This window comes from Camelus ferus, chromosome 15 (assembly GCF_009834535.1).
Source record: "Camelus ferus isolate YT-003-E chromosome 15, BCGSAC_Cfer_1.0, whole genome shotgun sequence".
Classification (NCBI taxonomy): Eukaryota; Metazoa; Chordata; class Mammalia; order Artiodactyla; family Camelidae; genus Camelus; species Camelus ferus.
In genome coordinates, this window is record NC_045710.1 from 26,021,535 (window position 1) to 26,039,186 (window position 17,652).

General features: G+C 40.8%; 1 protein-coding gene across 5 annotated transcripts in view; it reads right to left on the minus strand.

Moving 5' to 3' along the window:
• The window catches only part of EIF2AK2 (eukaryotic translation initiation factor 2 alpha kinase 2), a 30,808-nt gene that overhangs the window by 3,465 nt on the left and 9,691 nt on the right, over positions 1–17,652 (minus strand). For 2 of the 5 annotated variants that reach the window (XM_014566087.2, XM_032497351.1), the window contains 9 exons: positions 16,427–16,550; positions 15,827–15,906; positions 15,577–15,658; positions 10,914–10,948; positions 9,770–9,835; positions 8,031–8,153; positions 5,110–5,226; positions 3,432–3,612; positions 87–215 (listed from right to left, as the gene is read on the minus strand). In XM_014566087.2, coding sequence (XP_014421573.1) covers positions 87–215; positions 3,432–3,612; positions 5,110–5,226; positions 8,031–8,153; positions 9,770–9,835; positions 10,914–10,948; positions 15,577–15,658; positions 15,827–15,906; positions 16,427–16,550 — 937 coding nt within the window. The remainder of the gene's footprint in view (positions 1–86; positions 216–3,431; positions 3,613–5,109; positions 5,227–8,030; positions 8,154–9,769; positions 9,836–10,913; positions 10,949–15,576; positions 15,659–15,826; positions 15,907–16,426; positions 16,551–17,652) is intronic. The other 3 variants (XM_032497352.1, XM_032497354.1, XM_032497353.1) reach the window with 3 other exon arrangements.

The window sequence follows — 17,652 nt, forward strand, 5'->3', positions numbered from 1 at the left end:
ATTTCATGAGAGGTGTCTATTATTTTTATAGTTAAGAAAATGAAAGCGGTAAAATAATATATAAGCAGAAAGGAAGGGGATCTCACCTGTTCTGGGCTCATGTATCGCTTAGTTCCCTTTTCAGTTGTCCGCATGTTATCATTTTTCAGGGATGTTACAAGTCCAAAGTCTCCAATCTTTATTTGGTTTGTATCTACTAAAAATATGTTACTCGGCTACAGAAAAAAAAATTGATTTTTAAGTACCAATTCACTGTCATCACTTATCACCAAATCATACTTAGTAACAGTTATTTTTATATTTACGTATTTTTATATTTACCTTACACAGGTAGCCCAAAACAGGAAATTTAATATTATCAGTCTTTAAATGCTAGCCGAGGAAGTAAGGACTTTTTAGCTGACAGCAGAGAAGGCTTGGGGCAAAGCTGCCTTCAAATATCTGAAGATAAGTGGAAGGTGGCTTCACTCTGCATGGTCTCAGGATCCAGGACTCGAGGGTGAAAAGGACCACAAGATTTGCTATTAAATATCCTAATATACTAATCGTGCGGTCCAAAGAATGGGAGTTAGAGAGTTCCCCATCCCAGGAAGTGTTCAAGACAGGGCTAGATTGCCCACTTGGTGGAAATGTTGCCAATACGAGTCCAGGGTTTGATGGGGATTGAAGTAGACACCCTTAAGATCCCTTCCAATTTTGAAATTCTCAGAGTGAAGCTATTTCCAGTAATGCTGCCGAATGTCCTGTGCAGAATTTCCTCTTGGAGTTTCCTTTACAGTCCATTTATCCAGGCCTCTGACAACTTCCTCAAAAAAACACCCCCTCTGTACTTGAAGGCAAACCAAGTTAACTGGGAGCTAATAACTAGGACTGAAATATTTTTCCCTATGTAATTCTTCAAGCAGATTGAAAAAAGGGAAGAACAGAAAGAAGGGAATTCATCTTATTATGCAACTTTGTAGGAGGTACTGACCCATAGTCTAAAGACTCTGAAAACAGGAAGGTTGCTAACGAGGAAATTAATATTTTGCCATCCTCGAAAAAAGGCTATATTCAATGCAATGTTGAGCTATACACACACATGCACTGCAGACTCTAGGAGACAGCACTTACGAGGGTCTAGAAAAGTAATTAAAAGAGAAGCGACTATAAGCCCAAGCAGGCTGAACGAGGAGCTTGCAAGAACCAGCCCATGGAGAAATCAGCAGTTCAATTAGAACCAACGGTTAGACTGGAACCAACTGCCAGTAACACAGATAGATGGAAAGCTGTTGGGGGGTGTGGGGTGGAGAGAAACCAGTGCCTCTGCAGTATTCACGTCACAGTGTAGGAATCTGTCTGGTTTGCAAGTGCACACAAGGGTACAAGCTGACTCTGAGAAACAGGAGGTTGCACTTACGATACTGTCTAAACATATAAGCTGGACAGGACTGTCTGGTAAAAACATTAGCTTGCTTGTTTATCGTCATTAAAAAGAAAAAGGAAAACAGTGATGTCATATTTTGTCTAATCAGTTAAGGTGTCATTAGGCAAAATGTTGGGTGGTAGAGCTTAAAAAAAGAGTGCAAACTTTATACAGGAAGTACAGGAATAATGGCTAATGCCTGGGCAGAGGCTGACCAAGGAGCCTGGGCCTTGGGGGACTGCACTTCCTCAGACAGTAAGCCCTCACTTCAGAAACCTCTGTGTTCCTCACCAGCATCTTTGGTCTAGTTCTTAAGACTCTGACAGAAAGCAGTAAATGGTGGTTGATTTGATGGAATTTGGGGTTTTGTTGGGTAAAGACCGTTCTCTGCCAAAGCTACCAGTAGCTGGTATTTTGCAAAGCACCACGAAATAAAGTGTGTGCCCTTGCTTGTATCTTCCCTCAGATATGAGAAAGTAGTAACTGTAACAGTGAAGCTAGAAAAGTTGTAGAAGATGAAAAAAAGGCTCAGTTGTATTAAAGTCTGACCTCTGAGCACCAGAAGACATAGAGCAAACATTATCTGCGAACAGACACAAAAGACTACTCCATGTCACGGGCGCTGGCGGTGCGGGATACGGGAGGGAACTGGCCGACCAGGCGGTGGGAGAAGGGAGCGTCCCCTCCACCCCTATCAGAACTTCACTAACTCATCCTGAGGAGGACCTGGGAGGTCATACCCAAACCTCTGCATAAGCAGAGGAGATGATTGTGTAAATAGACAATTTATTTGCAAATGATTGTATAAATAGATAATTGTGCCTTATTTCTTCTTTAACTCTATATTTGAATTATTTCGAAGTGAAGGTACGGTCATTCTAAGTATGCCATTTTGAACATAGTCCTTCCATCATTCCAACTTCAAAGAACACCTTCAGATACTGTTAAAAAGAGATATTGGAACCAGGTGGACTCCAACATGAAGGCATCAAGACGTCTAGCCCCTAGGCAGACCAAGGATGCGATACCTCTCAAGGGCCATTTTTTCCTACGTAGGAACAATAAACAACTATGTACAGGGGTGCCTGTTTTTCTCAAAGAACTTTTTGTTTGTTTCTCATTCCTGGCTGTTTTAGAAAGGTAGGGTAAGCAGACAGCCGAGGTCCATTCAGACAAAGTGCTCCTAGCTGATCCAGAGTGATCAGGAAAGACACGTAAAGAATTCGGGACCAGAGGGGACAGGCAGAAGAGTGTCCCACGCAAGAACAGGGGCACAGGTTTGGTGACAGGATTCAGCTTGGCCAGTTGGTAATGAGAGAAGGCAAGTCACAGGGAGCAGGGCATGGAGGACAGACTGGAGAGCGCTTCTGTCTCTCTCCTTTCATTCTGAGGAGGAAATGGGAAAACTGCTCTTCCAGACCACGGAAGAAGCTGGGAACCCAGACGAAAACGAAAATATGAAGCTATGCTCTGTGTTCCAAAGTCTGGATTATCGCAATTTTCCCATCATGGGGCAGAGATGTCTAACCAAATGCCAAAAAATTCTAGACTCTGGACCCAGTAATGACTGCTCTCCAGAGTAATGACTGAAAGATTAAGAGAAACATGTTCCCAAAATCCCAGTCATTAGCATCCCTTCTGCCTCTCAGACAAGCCTGAGTGGCAGTAGAGGGAGAGACAGAGTGGCCAACTGGCTGTGTCAGCCATAATAATTATCTGCATGGAAATGTTCCCCGTACTAAAGCTGTTAGTGTTTACAACTGGGGCATGACTATCAGCCAGCATGACAAACAGGACTGGAAGTGAATGAGCTGCTTCCTACAGCACTCAGGGTCTCACTAAGTTCACTTAGCCCTGGAGATTTTCTGAGTGGTTCTACAGACTGGCATCTGGGGCAGGTTCTAGATACATCCTAACCTTAGAGGATCAGACATGTTACTTCCTCATGACTATTGATTCTAAAATCAGATTTCTAAATTAATAAATTATATTTATCAATTTCTAACAAAGCACATTTTCCACTTACCTTAAGGTCTCTATGAATTAACTGATTTGAATGTATATAGTGCACTCCTGCTGTTATTTTTTCAAAGAATTCCAAAGCCAAACGTTTGTTTGGTTTCTTGCCTCTTCTACTGTCAATCCATTGCTCCAATGTCCCTTTATCACAGTATTCCATTTGGATGAAAAGGCACCTAGTCTTTGATCTGGGTATAAAATTCACATTATGTTAGAAGTAGCAATATAAATAAATTTATAAAAAATACACTTAAAAATACATTAAAAAATTACACCTTCTTAAAAATGCCAAAACGTCTCACAACAGAAATCTAAAGATAATAAACTTGAATCAAAACATAATAGACCATTTTTTATTTAAACCATAAGTTATCCAAAGCTTTATTCGTTTAGCTAGGTTATAAAGTAAGAGCCTACCTATTATTTAATGCCAAAGGTCCTTGATTATCTTTGCTAATGGGAATAGGAGTATAAATACAATGGAATTGCAGAAAACCGAATTTCATTATTGTATACAGTAATTTTAAAACATTTTAATTGACCATAGCTCTACTGAGTATCTATTTTGTGAAAGCCACAGAATAGGCACCTAATGATAAGAAAATGAATTAGATACTATCCTTGCTGTCATGAGGATTATATAAAGTTTAACAGGAGAGAGATAAAGGAAAAACAAACCTAAAACAATAGTACAGGGATAGGAACCCCAAGAGAAGAGCTGACAAACTGCTATGCGGTCTAACAGGGAGGACTGATTCTGCTAACCACGGTGGTTGTTTTTTTTCTGAACTAAGCTGGCCTCAATATTAATTTAAATTCTTTGAGCATATGTTGGCTAGAAAATAGAAAAAGGGAGCCAGGAATTTGCAGAAAGCTGAAGAAGTCCATATGCTGATGGTACTCCTAAAGCTGATGCTGTTAAACTGGGTGGAGATGGGGTTGGAGTCAGGACTCAGGAGATGGTGAATGGACAGGCCCACAGTGGCCTCAGGATTGCATGGAAAGGACTGTCCCCAGGAAACACTGGGTGACTTTCAAAGTGAGGTGCCAGGTCTTTAAAATCCTTCCGTCCTTTTGCAGTGGCTGACCTGAGGGAAAAACATGAGTGATGCAAGGTGGGGGTGCCCCCATCACCACTCAGGGTCTTGAAATTATTTTCACTGCCCACCACCTCACCATAAGTGGTGTAGCTGCATTCGAAACAGACCCCCACCCTTGACTGCATCCCACCAATCAGGTGAGAGGGACAGGAAAGGGTTGGCAGCGAAGGAGGGAGGGGTGCCTCTAACTGCAGCATCTACATGTTCAAACTTTATTCCCAAGACTGCATTTTCAGTTGAGCTCTTGGGCTTCAATAGTGGAGTCAGAAAAGCTAAACCTGAGATTTTGAAAACAGCAGAGGACAATAAAGGGGTTTTAAAGCAAGTCTGGAGCACGGAGACAAGGAAGGAAAAGATTATTCATTGTCTCCTTACCTGCAGAATGGAGGCATAACAGTGTCTCAAACAGTGTTTCTAGTTATTATTAAATGTAATAATTAATGGCCTCATCTGGTGGCCCACAGATAGTAAATGAGTTTCCTTCATCCTATTACGGCTATGAGAATTTCTTTTTACTTATTTTTTTCTTAATTTTTCCCGTTTAATTACTTATTAGTTTATTTATTTGAATTTATTTTTAGTTACCTTGAAGTATTTATGCTTTTCTCAGGATCATAATCATAGCCATCCCAACAACTGTGGTAGTGAACAATATTTACGTGATTAAGCGTTGCCAAAGCTTTCACTTCACGTTCTACCTTCCTAGTTAAAAAGAAAAAAACAGGGAACATAAAAGCATCAGTATCCAACCCTGATCACAACAGCAAAACACCTCAAGCAACAGGAGACAGCTACCTCCACTCCCCTACTAGTTGCCATGGTTCCCACACTGAGTTTCAGAATGGAAGCCAGAAACAGTCAAAAAGAAAAAGTGAACACACAGAAAAAACAGAGCTGTTCTCACTTTCAACATACAAGAAAATAACAGTAGCTTAAATTATTCCAAACATCAAACAATTTAAAAGTCATTTGTAGTAGTCTTTGAACTGACAGTGATGCAATTTTTTTTTTTTTTTTTTTTTTTTTTAGTGCTAACTCATCCATTGTGGTTTGTTTGGACTTGTGTTAAAATCACTTCCAATTTCATAAGCAAACCCCATTTGGGCAGCAAGGGTGGGTAACCCAAGCAACATGAAGAACCTAATTCAGAATTTTCAGTGTGTGGCAAAATTATACAAAGAGGGTAATCTATGCAGAGAAACTGAAATTTCACTGCACAGCGTGGGAGCTTTACAGGGATGTGTAGTTCAGAGCTGTGACAATTCTATGCTAAATGGAGTAAATAAATCTGAGACTTCAAGGATGAGAAAGGATAAACAAACATTTTATAATTTCTTTTTTAATTTGAAAAGTTCTATATGACATAAAATTTATAAAAATAAATTTTAAAAATAACTCATATCAACAGTCCTAACACAAATAGTTATTATTTTAGATTATTTCTTACAAGCTTTCTTCAGATACATTTTTATATATTTGTAATTATAGTATATAATTTTTATCCTATTTTTTCCACATAACATGATCTTTACAATTTTCCTTGTTATTGCACAATCTGTATAACCATCATCTATAAACTTTTTAATGTAAGATTTCAAAAGTATAAAAAGGCAGAGCAAATAGTAGAATGGACCCATACTGCTGCTTCATCAGATGGACCAGTTATTAACTCCTAGCCATCTTGTTTCATTTATACTGTTACCCACTTCCTCATCTTCCCCTGGATTATTCTGAAATAACTTCCAGCATCGTATCATTTCATGTATAAATATTCACAGTGTATAATCCTCATGTTTAATGACTGCAAAATAGCCACTGATCAGGGGAGAGAACAAAACACACTTAAATCATTTATTGCTGAACATTTTGTTTGTTCTAATTTTTCGCTGTTAGAAAAGACACTGTGATTTATATCTTCTCGTAGAGTTTTTTCCAGAATCTGGGTAATATCCTTAGAATAGGTTCCCACATAGGAAATCCATGGGTCAAAGCATATTAACGTTTTTATGGGTCTAGATTAATATCTCTAATTGTATTTTTAATGGTGTTGTACCAATTTATGAAGCCACTAGAAATGTTCAAGATACTGTACCTTTATTAAGTATTACCGTTAAAAAAAAAAAGGTGTTATGGGATGGAAGGAACAATAGTATTTCATTCCTGTTAAGCAAAGCAATGAAGAAGGAAAAAGCCTTCTTTTGATGCTGAGTATGAAGGTGTTTCAGCGGCAAGGCATTGCCCACGGGACAGAAGGCAGGCTGGTCTGACTGGAGACCCAGCACCTAGGACTCCATGCTGCTTCTCCTGCGCTCAAGTCTATATATCCCTTTTCCACCTCCTCCTCTAGTCCTTGATGGATCAGTCTGGCCACGATACGAACAGTAACAACTGCCAGAAAACAACAAGCAAGACTGGTGAACTAGTGAACATATGACTTAAGGCCTCCTTCTTATGAGTGTCCTTTCCTGAAGAGTTCTGCTATCCAGTAATTAGGGGGCAAGATTGGGGGCAGGGCAGGGTACAGATAATACATAAAATGAACATGGGAAGCAATGGGTTATAGTGGAAAGACAGTAGATTGGTATTCCAGAGGATGATTCTAAATATCCACCTTGTTAACACAGTAGATAGTGTCCAAAAATGGTCGTCATTAATTCCTTCTCTCCCCATACACACATCCACTCCTCAGATTAAGAGGTAGAGTCTATTTGCCCTCCCCTCGAATCTAAGCTGGCCTTAGTGACTTTGTCTAACCCATATAATGTGGAACTTCGAAGACTACGTCAGCCTTTGCTGCTCCCCTCCTGAGATGACTTGCTCTGGGACAGTCTTTAGAACCCAGCCACTAGGTTGTGAGACACCTAGACCACATAAAGGGGCCATGTGGAGGCGCTCTAGTTAATAGTCCTAACTGAACTTGCAGCCTGCAGCCAGCATCAACTGCTGGCCATGTGAGAGCACCATCTTGGATGTCCAGCCTAGTCAAGCTTTCAGATGATTCCTGACTGCAAATGCATGAAGAATGGCCCAGATGAGCACAATCAACCCACAGGACCGTGGGAGATAGCAATAACTCAGTGTTTTTAAGCCACTACATTTTGGAGTGGTATATTATGCAGTAACAGACAATCCGAACATTACCAACTAGTCTTTACCTCTGATAAATCATTTCACATCTTTGGATCTCAGGCTCCTCATCTCTAAGATACGGAGATGAGACTAGAAAATCTCAAAGGTCATCTTAAGTTAAATGATTTTATGGCTGCAGTTTTCATCAAGACGGCCTCAAAAGGATAATGAATGGTATATCCATTTTTTTAATTGAATAACCATGGTAAAGTAAGATCATTTCAGAGTAAGCCAAGCTCCTGATGGTAGAATGACATTTTTAAGGAGGACTACAAAAAAGTAAATGATATGCTAATGAAGAAGAGAGATATATAAAAAAGAATAGTGCATGTTCAACATACCTTCCCATTCAAAATAATAAAATATTTACTACTTACTCGCTATCATATTTAACACGTTTAATAACATACGTCTTCTTATCAATTCTGTGTTTTGCTTTGAAAACTTGGCCAAATCCACCTGAGCCAATTGGTTCTACTTCTGTAAAATCGCTGACAAACCTTAAAAATAAATGCTACTGTTATTCTGAGGTTCAGTGTTTGCTGCTCCCCGACCCAACCCCAGCCTTCTGCTTTCTTTTAATGTGGCTAGTGAAATGGACTGTGTTACAAACAGGACTCTCCCCTTCTGCATAAGAAGGGTCTGCTTCACAGAAACTCTTAAATCACAAAGGATAGCTCTTCCCACTCCCCAACCTAACATAACAGATCACTCTTGGGAGTTAATCACCTCCTGGTTGTACAAAAGCCGTGGCGAAGAATCTTATCCCAAGTATAAAACTTTAGAAAGCGGCATCACACTGTTCCCTGGCTACCGGCTGTGATAAGGGAAATGAGCATGTGCTCCGAGCCTGCCTAAGTTTGTAACTCCCTGGGTTTCCCCTGTCCCTCCTGCCCCAGATTCCATCACTAAGCCCAGCCAATTCTCCTTCCAAAACACATCTGCTGGTATCTGCCCACTTTCCCCATCTTCAACAGCTTCCCACCAGTCCAGGCTTCCATCAGACTCCTGCAGAACCTTATTCACTGGACACTCCATTTCCTCTCCTTCCTCCACTCCAATCCATGGTCCACACAGCAACCAGTGTGATAAATACTAAGTCTGACCAAGTCTGTCTGTTGCCCAAACCTTCCCATAGCCTACCCTCGAATCCAGCAAAAATCAGAAAGCCTTTCCATGGGCTACAAGGGACCCCCTGATTTGGCCCTGCCTCCCTGTCCAGCTTGTCTGATGGCCCTTGCTCACTCCTCCCAGCACATGGCCTTCTCTCTGCTCCCTGCACCCTTACATCACCTTTCCCATCTTTTTTAGCAGAGCCATGGGGCCTCCCCACCACCCTGAGTTAACTCATCCCTCAGGGCTCCCCACAAATGTGACCCCAGAGAAGGCCTTGCCTCACTTCTCCCTCTAAATCCAGGGGTCCTGTTTTCATTTCTAACCATGTCATTGCTTTTTCTTCAGACCTCTGACCACAGTTTATAATTACAGACTTTTTCATGTAATTATCATCCCCACAAAACTCAATGAGCGCAGGAGCTGTTTCTATTTGTTCTTGCCATAAATCCAATGCCCAGTACAGTGCCAGTTATATATTAGGTACTTATTAAATACTTGTTGACTCTTCATTTTTTTTAAGCTTATTTTCACCGTCCCCCTGTTGCAAATAGGCCTCCTTTGCTTCAGATATTTAAGCCCAAACACGTGATCTACCACAAGAGGAACCCTTTTTCAAAGTGATACCTGGTATGGAGCTAGAAAATGGAAAACAGATGCACGTGGATTGACTGTGATTCCTGCAGAGGTACTTTTGTTGAAAAAAAAATCACTGGTTTATAGGAATATTTGCTTTCAATATTAAAACCATTCATAGATGTCAGAGAAATCCACATGAGTATTACACAGATCTACACTTATCACATTCCATTTAAATTCATCAAAACTGTACTCCTCCAAGAGATCAAGATCGTCTGTGGGCCTGACTGTGCTAAAATAATTAAACTGTTCAGGTAGAAATATAATTTTGCCTGCCTGATGTTCAACAGACCTTTAAGAAACTTTTGTCAAAGAAGCAAACGTATCCTTAAACAAATTCTTTTTTATAGTTTTCCCCTCTTACCTGGAGTCCACACTATATTGGTTTTCTTCCTTTTTCACAGGAGAGTCAAATGTAGGTGCCAAGAATCTAAAAGTTAAGAGAGGTACATAAAACTCAAAAGTGAAATCCAATGTAACTTGTTTAGAGTAGATTTTATGCCATGCACTAGGCTTTTTGTATTTTGAGTCAACTATTAGAATAACAGGGTAGTAAATGCTAACCTTTTTCCTTAAAAACAATATACTTATGGTTCTCTGCCCTCTAATAATTTTTCACTCCTTCCTCGGTTCCTTTTTTGGCCTTAACACATTCATTGTCAGCATGCCACTAGCCTCTCCTTTTCTTCCCCCAGGCTCAAAACCTCAGGAAATATATCTCCTTGAACTCTCACTCTGGTTGTGTTTCCTTTGTCCTTTATTCCTTGCTGGTGCAAAGCCCCCTGCAACTGGAAGTCCACATGCCACCTAAAATGAAACAAATCCAATGGCTATCTTCCCTCTAAGCCGTCAAGTCTTCAACTCCCTCAACATCACCAGTGCCGTCATGCATGTCTGCATCTCATCCACAAGGAGCAATCTTCAAGTCCTTCTTCCTGTGCATCTTCTTCACCCAGTTCTGTTAAGTCTATTCTCTCAAGTCAGTCTACTCTTCCTTCACAATCTGCCTCACAAAGTCTCCCCCTCCCTCCTCCTGCCACTGGAACCACAGCTGACGGCCTGATCATCTCACACACACACCTCTCCCTTCTCCATCCAAACACCTGCATCAGTAATCATCTTTCTGTAAAAGTCACCTACTGTTCAGAATACACTGGTGCCTCATTTCTACCCTATCTGCTTGTCTACAAATAATGCACTTCTCTTGAAAACACCTCTCCAAGCCCACTTCCCTGTCACTGTTGCCCAACGTCATGCCCCAACCAACTACTCTACCAATACACCCACAGGCCTTTATGACTATGTATTTGTTCAAAGATTTCTCTACGTAGTTAAAATTATTTGTAGATTTCAAAATTTCTATGCACATTAACCATGTTTTCTACTCCTGAAATTCCACTTAAATAAAGGTGTCCAATACTCTACAAGTGCTGAAGACGTAATAAGATTAACACACTAAGTCTGAGATAAAATTTCATTTCCAAACGTGTTCAACGCATGATACTCACCTTTGCACCTTCCTGGAATTATTTCTGAAATGGTTCTAAAACAAAAGAAAATGGGGGAGAGTGTTGGGCCAACCGACGTCCTCCAAAGTCCAACAACCCCCCATTCCTCGGCTCTCAGATGTCTGACATTCTTTACTGGGCATGTTTCCCCTAACAAACTAATAGCCCCAGGTAATGCCTACCTTAGAGTCAAACCCCACCGCCCTTCATGGACTCTAAACTTCTTAGCTCACCTGCAACCAATCAGAGGCTTGTGCACAAGCCGATCAGGTACCTTGTGACCCTACTTTATAGAACACCCCAACAACCGGCCCTTGGTGCTCACGCAGGTGCCCCTTGCCTGTGTGACCCGTTGTTATCTATGACGGTGTACCCTAATAAACTCTTTTCTATTTCCATTTTTAAAAAAAAGAAAAGGAAATGGGAAGTGGTTTCAGGTGATTAAGTCAATCATCTTGTTTTTTCTTGCCATCCTTTCTCCTGTACTTCTAGATGGTTCTGTGACCACATTCCTTTGTCCTTAGATAAACAGTTTCATCAATCTGTATGCTCTCACCAAGCCCTGATTTTCAGTGTACTTGGCTATTATCAAAATTCTCAGCTAACCAGACAGACTCAGCAGGAAGGACAAAAAAGACAAACTGTAGGGCATGTGCTACAGAAGTGCTGATTCTCCAGGTATAGAACACAGCCTCCCTGGTGATCCTCTGGCCAGTGAATCTCAGCAAGATGGTGTGCATCACAGTCATTCACTAATAAAGAGCCCAGGGATCCAGTATAAAATATTTTCACTTTTAGGGCAAATTAATAATTTAATTTTAATATTTAGCCAAAAAAAGAAGAGTCTTTGATATATCTCTCAAAAATTAATTTCAGTGGGAAAGGTGCCAAGATGGCAGAGTAGAGAGACAGCTCACCCTTTCCCACAAATACACCCCGAATTACACCTACAAACAAATACACCCAGAATTACACCTACAAACCCTCTGAATCACACAGAACACCTACTGAACTCTGACAGAGTATCTCTCACTTCAAAATACAGGAGGATTCTCACAAAATCCAGTAAGAGAAGAAAAGAAAAAGAAAAAGGAAAAAAAAATCAGTGCAGGATCGGTTCTGCAGGGAGGGAGTGACAAACGAAGAAAGGTACACTCAACAATGGGACGCCCCCTATCCAGCCACGAGGTCAGCGGGGACAGAAGCGGAGCTTCCAAGGCTCAGAGGAGAAAGTGGCAGGTGCTTGGCAGATGGAACTGGCACAGAGGATCCCTGCAATCCCCGGCCCTAGACACCAGCTGGCAGGGACGAGCGGGACCGGCTGCTGGAGATTGGTGAGGAGCCCAGGAAGAGGGCTGAGGCCCACTGCACAGAGGCAGCCTCAGGGGGCCAGAGGGCAGTGTGAGCTCTGGCTGGTGGGGTGTGCAGAACAGAACAGCCTGGGACCCCCATAAAAAGGCACCACTGCTGGTGTGTACGGTGAGGAGGGGCACAATGCAGCCGCGCCACAGCTGCTTTCTCCAATTGGCTCCATTGTTGGTATGTTCTCACGAGAAGAGAGGTGGGGTTTGGTGCGACAGCGGGGCTGAAAGCTGAATCCACACCCGCGGCCCTGCAACTTCCTATGGCCCTGCAACTACACAGGCAGGACTGAGATACAGCCCCAGGCAGAAAGGGTGGATTTGCTCTCTCTGGACCCTTTGTGGACCCTTGCCTCTGGGACGAACAGGCAGTGAGTGGAGTTCTGGCACATGGCAGGGGTGAGTACCTGTATTTACAATAGGCCAGTGGACTATACCGTATGCTGAGGTGGGGTTGGGGTCTGCGCTGACCCTGTGGCTCACCACGGATTCACGTGTGTGACTGCACACTCGCTATGGCGGGTCCTAGCGCCTGACGTTGGCAGATTTATGCTGGTGACTCCTGGGGCCCAGAACCTGGGGGACACCAGAGTGGGTGGCCAACATTCCCACAGCTAAGGTGCGGACAAAGGCAGCGTCAACAAAGAGTACTTTCTAAGCCTCCATAACAAGTGATAGACAACACCACAGAGGGCACTTCCCAGTGGACATCTCCTGAGGAGATACACTCAGCAACTCTTCTTCCCAGCTGAAGCACTCCAATCCCGACTACCACACACCACAGCTCAGAAACCGGTCTAGAAGCCTCTATTCCAGCACAGGGGAGCAGACTCGGCCCCTGTCAGGGCTATGACAACCACAGAATGAAAAAGAAGGCCCCACTCAACAACAACAATCAGGGCAGGCTCTGATCACACCACCAACCACACCCCCAATCAAAGGGATAACAGGCAGCACACATGGAAGAAAGATGTGGCAACCATCCATACTAAGAACAGCCATCACAACAAAACTATTAGATGCACACAGTCTACACAGGAATGCTCCTACCTTAAATAGAAACAAACAAACAAAAAACAGCCCTTCAAGACCACAGTAGATAACTGATACTCTAAATCCATAGAGCCAGAGAAACAAAAGTAAAATGAAGAAGCAGAGGAACCATTCCCAATTAAAAGAACAAGTGAAATCCCCTGAAAGAATGAACAATGAGATAGATCTCCACGGTCTACTAGATCATGACTTCAAAAAGCGGGTGATAAAGCCACTGAAGGAAATAAGAGAGATTACGAATAGAGACAGAGAATTTTGTAAAAAGGAAGCAGAACTATAAAGAGGAGCCAGTTAAAAACAGAAAGCTCAATGGCTGAGATAAGAGCCAAGCTAAAGGCAGTCAAAAGCAGATCAGATAATGCAGAGGAACAAATAGTGAGTTAGAAGACAGAATAACAGAAGTCACCCAATCAGAATCGCAGGCAGAAAAGCAAGTAAAAACCAATGAAAGCAATATAAGGGATCTATGGGATAATATGAAGCGTGCCAATCTATGCATAATAGGGGTTCCAGAAGGAGAAGAAAGAGAAAGGGGGATTGAAAAGGTATTTGAAGAAATCATGACTGAAAACTTTCCAAACATAAAGGAGGAAACAGATATCCAAGTACAGGAAGCACAGAGGGTCCCAAACAAGAAGAATCTAAACAGACCTCCACCAAGACGTATTATAATTAAGATGACTAAAGTTAAAGATAAAGAAATGATTCTAAAGGCAGCAAGAGAAAAACAAAGAGTAAGTTATAAGGGAACCCCCAGAAGGCTTTCAGCTGATTTCTCTACACAAACACTGCAGGCCAAAAGGGATTGGAAAGATATATTCAAAGTCCTGAATGAGAAAAAAAGTCCTGCAACCCAGGATACTTTATCCAGCAAGACTATCCTTTAGAGCAGAAGGAGAGATAAAGAATTTCACAGACAAGCAAAAGCTAAAAGAATTCAGCAATATTAAACCTATCCTAAAAGAAATATTGAAAGATCTAGTCTAAATAGAAATGAATCAGGAAGCTACAGAAATGAGAAAAACCATAACTGGAAATGTGATAACTACAATGATTTGCAAGAGAATAAACATGAAGATGTAAAAAAAAAAAAAGACATTAAAATCATAAGAGAAAAAAAATCTGTATTTTCTTGCTCCCCTCTCCAAACTTTTATGATTTTGATGTCTTTTTATGATTAATTTAGACATTCTGTTAATTGACAATATTTTTTCCAACCTCTTCCTATTACAAACATGTTGTGAAGAACAGTTACACATGTTTTCTCTGTGTACACATACATGTCTTTCTCTAGAAGACATACCGAGGAATGAAGCTGCTTAATGGTACGGCCAGCGCACCCTCAACTCTAATACATATTGCCACATTGCCAAATTGTCCTCTAAAAGGGGTGTATCAATTTATACATCCACCAGCAGCATATAATAGTTATTACTGGAACATACCTGTGCCAACACTTAGCACTGTCAGACTCAAATTCTGCCAATCAGATGGGTTTAAAATGATACCTAACTGTTGTTTTGGTTTGCATTTTCCTGATTACTATGAAGTAAAGCATCTTTTCATGTATTTGTTTTCCCTTCGGGTATCTCTTCTCTGAATGGCCTGTTCAGATCTTTTGGACATTTTTCTATTGAGTTGCTTGTCTCTGTCTTATTGATTTGTTTGTAGTTCTTTATAAATAAGATACTTTGGTAACACTAATCATCACCACAAAAATTATCCGATTTTTAAGTTTAGTTTTTAAGTTTAGTTCTCTTTTTTTTTAAACAGAAGTAGAACTCTATTAATGAAACTTTTAAGTACTCTCCAATTTTTTTGTTTTGTTTTGTTTTTTGCTTTGGGGATAATTAGGTTTTTATTTATTTATTTTTTAATGGAGGTACTGGGGATTGAACCCAGAACCTTATGCATGCTAAGCAGGCACTCTACCACTGAGCTATACACTCCCCCTCCCCCAAGTACTGTCCAATTGATAAAAGGGCAGAAGCCAGATCATAGGAATATATGAAAATACAAAGGTGAGCAGGGAGAGAAAGATGGGAGAGAAGAGCAGAAAAATTTTGCATGTGAGGAATAGGAGTTAATAAAGAAAGCAGATAGTGAAAAGGTAGCCAAATACTATGGTTTAGTAAGAATACATGAGAAAAAAATAGAAAAATTATGATTGGGTACTGGCAGTCATTTTTAAATGAGGAAACACATAGGAAGATAAGATTAACTAGGAAGCTTAGAGACTAATACTATACCAATGGAGATAGGAAAGAACGGTTTACTCTGTCACTGTTATCGTTTCTTTCAGATCCATCTTCAGATGTTGATTCTGAAGGTCTAGAAGAAAAGGAGACAACTATTAGTCTATGAATTCTGCCTGGTTTTGGTTGATCATTAATAGCTTTATCTAAATTCTCCATAAACATTAAACGTTTTCACAAAAATTTTCACTTTCAGGCCGCAATTTGAATTTGTAAAAGAACACAGTTATTTGTCCACACTTACGATGTGCTTGTTGCCGAAGAGCTGCTTTTGGTGTCACCAGGCAGAGTATGGAAAGAACCAGAGGATGGCGAATCAGCTTTCTGAAAGATTAAGTGCAACTCAGTTACTTCTCCATAGCAGCTCAGTCTCTCTGAACTAAATACCATCTATTTCCCCCACATTTACCAAATTCACAGCCATAAACAATTACGAGATTAATACATTTTTTTAATGGATGTTTGATCTGGATTTAAAAAAAAACAACCCTGGGGGTAGAATATAGCTCAGTGGTAGGGTGCATACTTAGCATGCACGAGGTCCTGGGTTCAATCTCTTGTACCCCTGTTAAAAAATAAAAATAAATAAACCTAATTACCTCTCCCCCCAGAAAACCAAAAATAAACAAACTAACTAAAAAACAACCTTGAGTTGTCAACAGAACTGTGATCCCTCTGGGGCCTCATGGCCCCGTGGTTCATAGCTCATTGGTGGGACACAGAATGGAGGAATCTTTTTGCTCTGTGATTGGCTGTCTTGGCATCATTCAAACAGTGTCTAACCACAAATCAACTTCAGAGAGAATTTTAAAATATAAAAATTAAATCCAAAGGCAGTACGTACCATTAGGCCTTCTGATTGTATCTGATCATAAGCCAGTTTAGCAGCCAATTGTTTTGCATCCTGTTTAGTGGAACCTACACCAATACCATATTCGTTTTGTCCAATTTTGCATTTATAATGAAATCTAGGAGAAATCATAAAGAGTATAAACCCAAATACCAAAAAACTAACTCTAACTTATGAGTTGGAAAAAACCACACAGTGACAAAGGCTAAACATAACACTAATTTAATAGGTAGATTCATAGCTCATATCTTCTTTAATTTAAATCTCCAATGAGATGGCCAACCAGTTTGCCAGAATAACCAGGATTGGCTGACGTCTCAGCTTACATTTTCCAGGTAACTTCTAACTCTTTGTTGCATCACTAAAAGATATGGCATTAAGGTACCAAGTGGTGATTTTTTTAAATTCCCCAAAAGTCAAAAGATATGGAGGTAGAGAAGTAAAAGAGAGATCCAGTGAATTTTTCAGAGATGTTCAACTGGGAAGAAAAAGTCAGTAGAGGAAGTGGAGCTTATGCAGGAGAAACAATGTTACGGTGTTTCGTGTTTCGCAGGGGATGGGCAAAGCATCTCCAACTTCAGCTCTAACATTAGCATTTTCTGCCTCCTGCTCGTGTGCACAAAAACCTAAGAAAATCCCCACAAAAGCTCCATGTTGAAGTTGACCCCCTTCTCATGAGAGCTGTAAGGATATTTGCGGTTAGGCAAGGAACCTAGAACAATTATATAAGAACTATATTAAAGGTGGCAACGGATATGGCAATATATATCATGGTGTTACCACGTGGTGCTACAGAATTACTGCAGTATTATTTGCTATAGCGGTAGACTCCAGGGTGAGTCTTCCCCGCTAGGCTCTGAAAGGAAAATTAGGGAGCTGTTCTGGATTATTTCTAGAGCTCCCATTCTTCTCAGGCATGCCCTAAGTAGACTTCTCTCTTTTAACAATCAAATGTTAATGCCCTTAATTCAAAGGAGCCAGACAGGTGAGCTATGGGAAAATAAAATAACCTCTTAATTTATTGAGATTGACTCACAGAATTCACTTTTAACTACTTCGCTCCAATGAATCCTATCACATTTTTCTCTTTCTGGTTCTGGCCTAAAAGCCGTCAGGGTGAAAAGTAAAATGTCAATAGCTGAGTCAATTCAGAGGCCCATATCCTAAAGTGGTTGTTTGAACTATTTGCTATTTAGACTTTTTTCCCCCTTCTCCCTCAT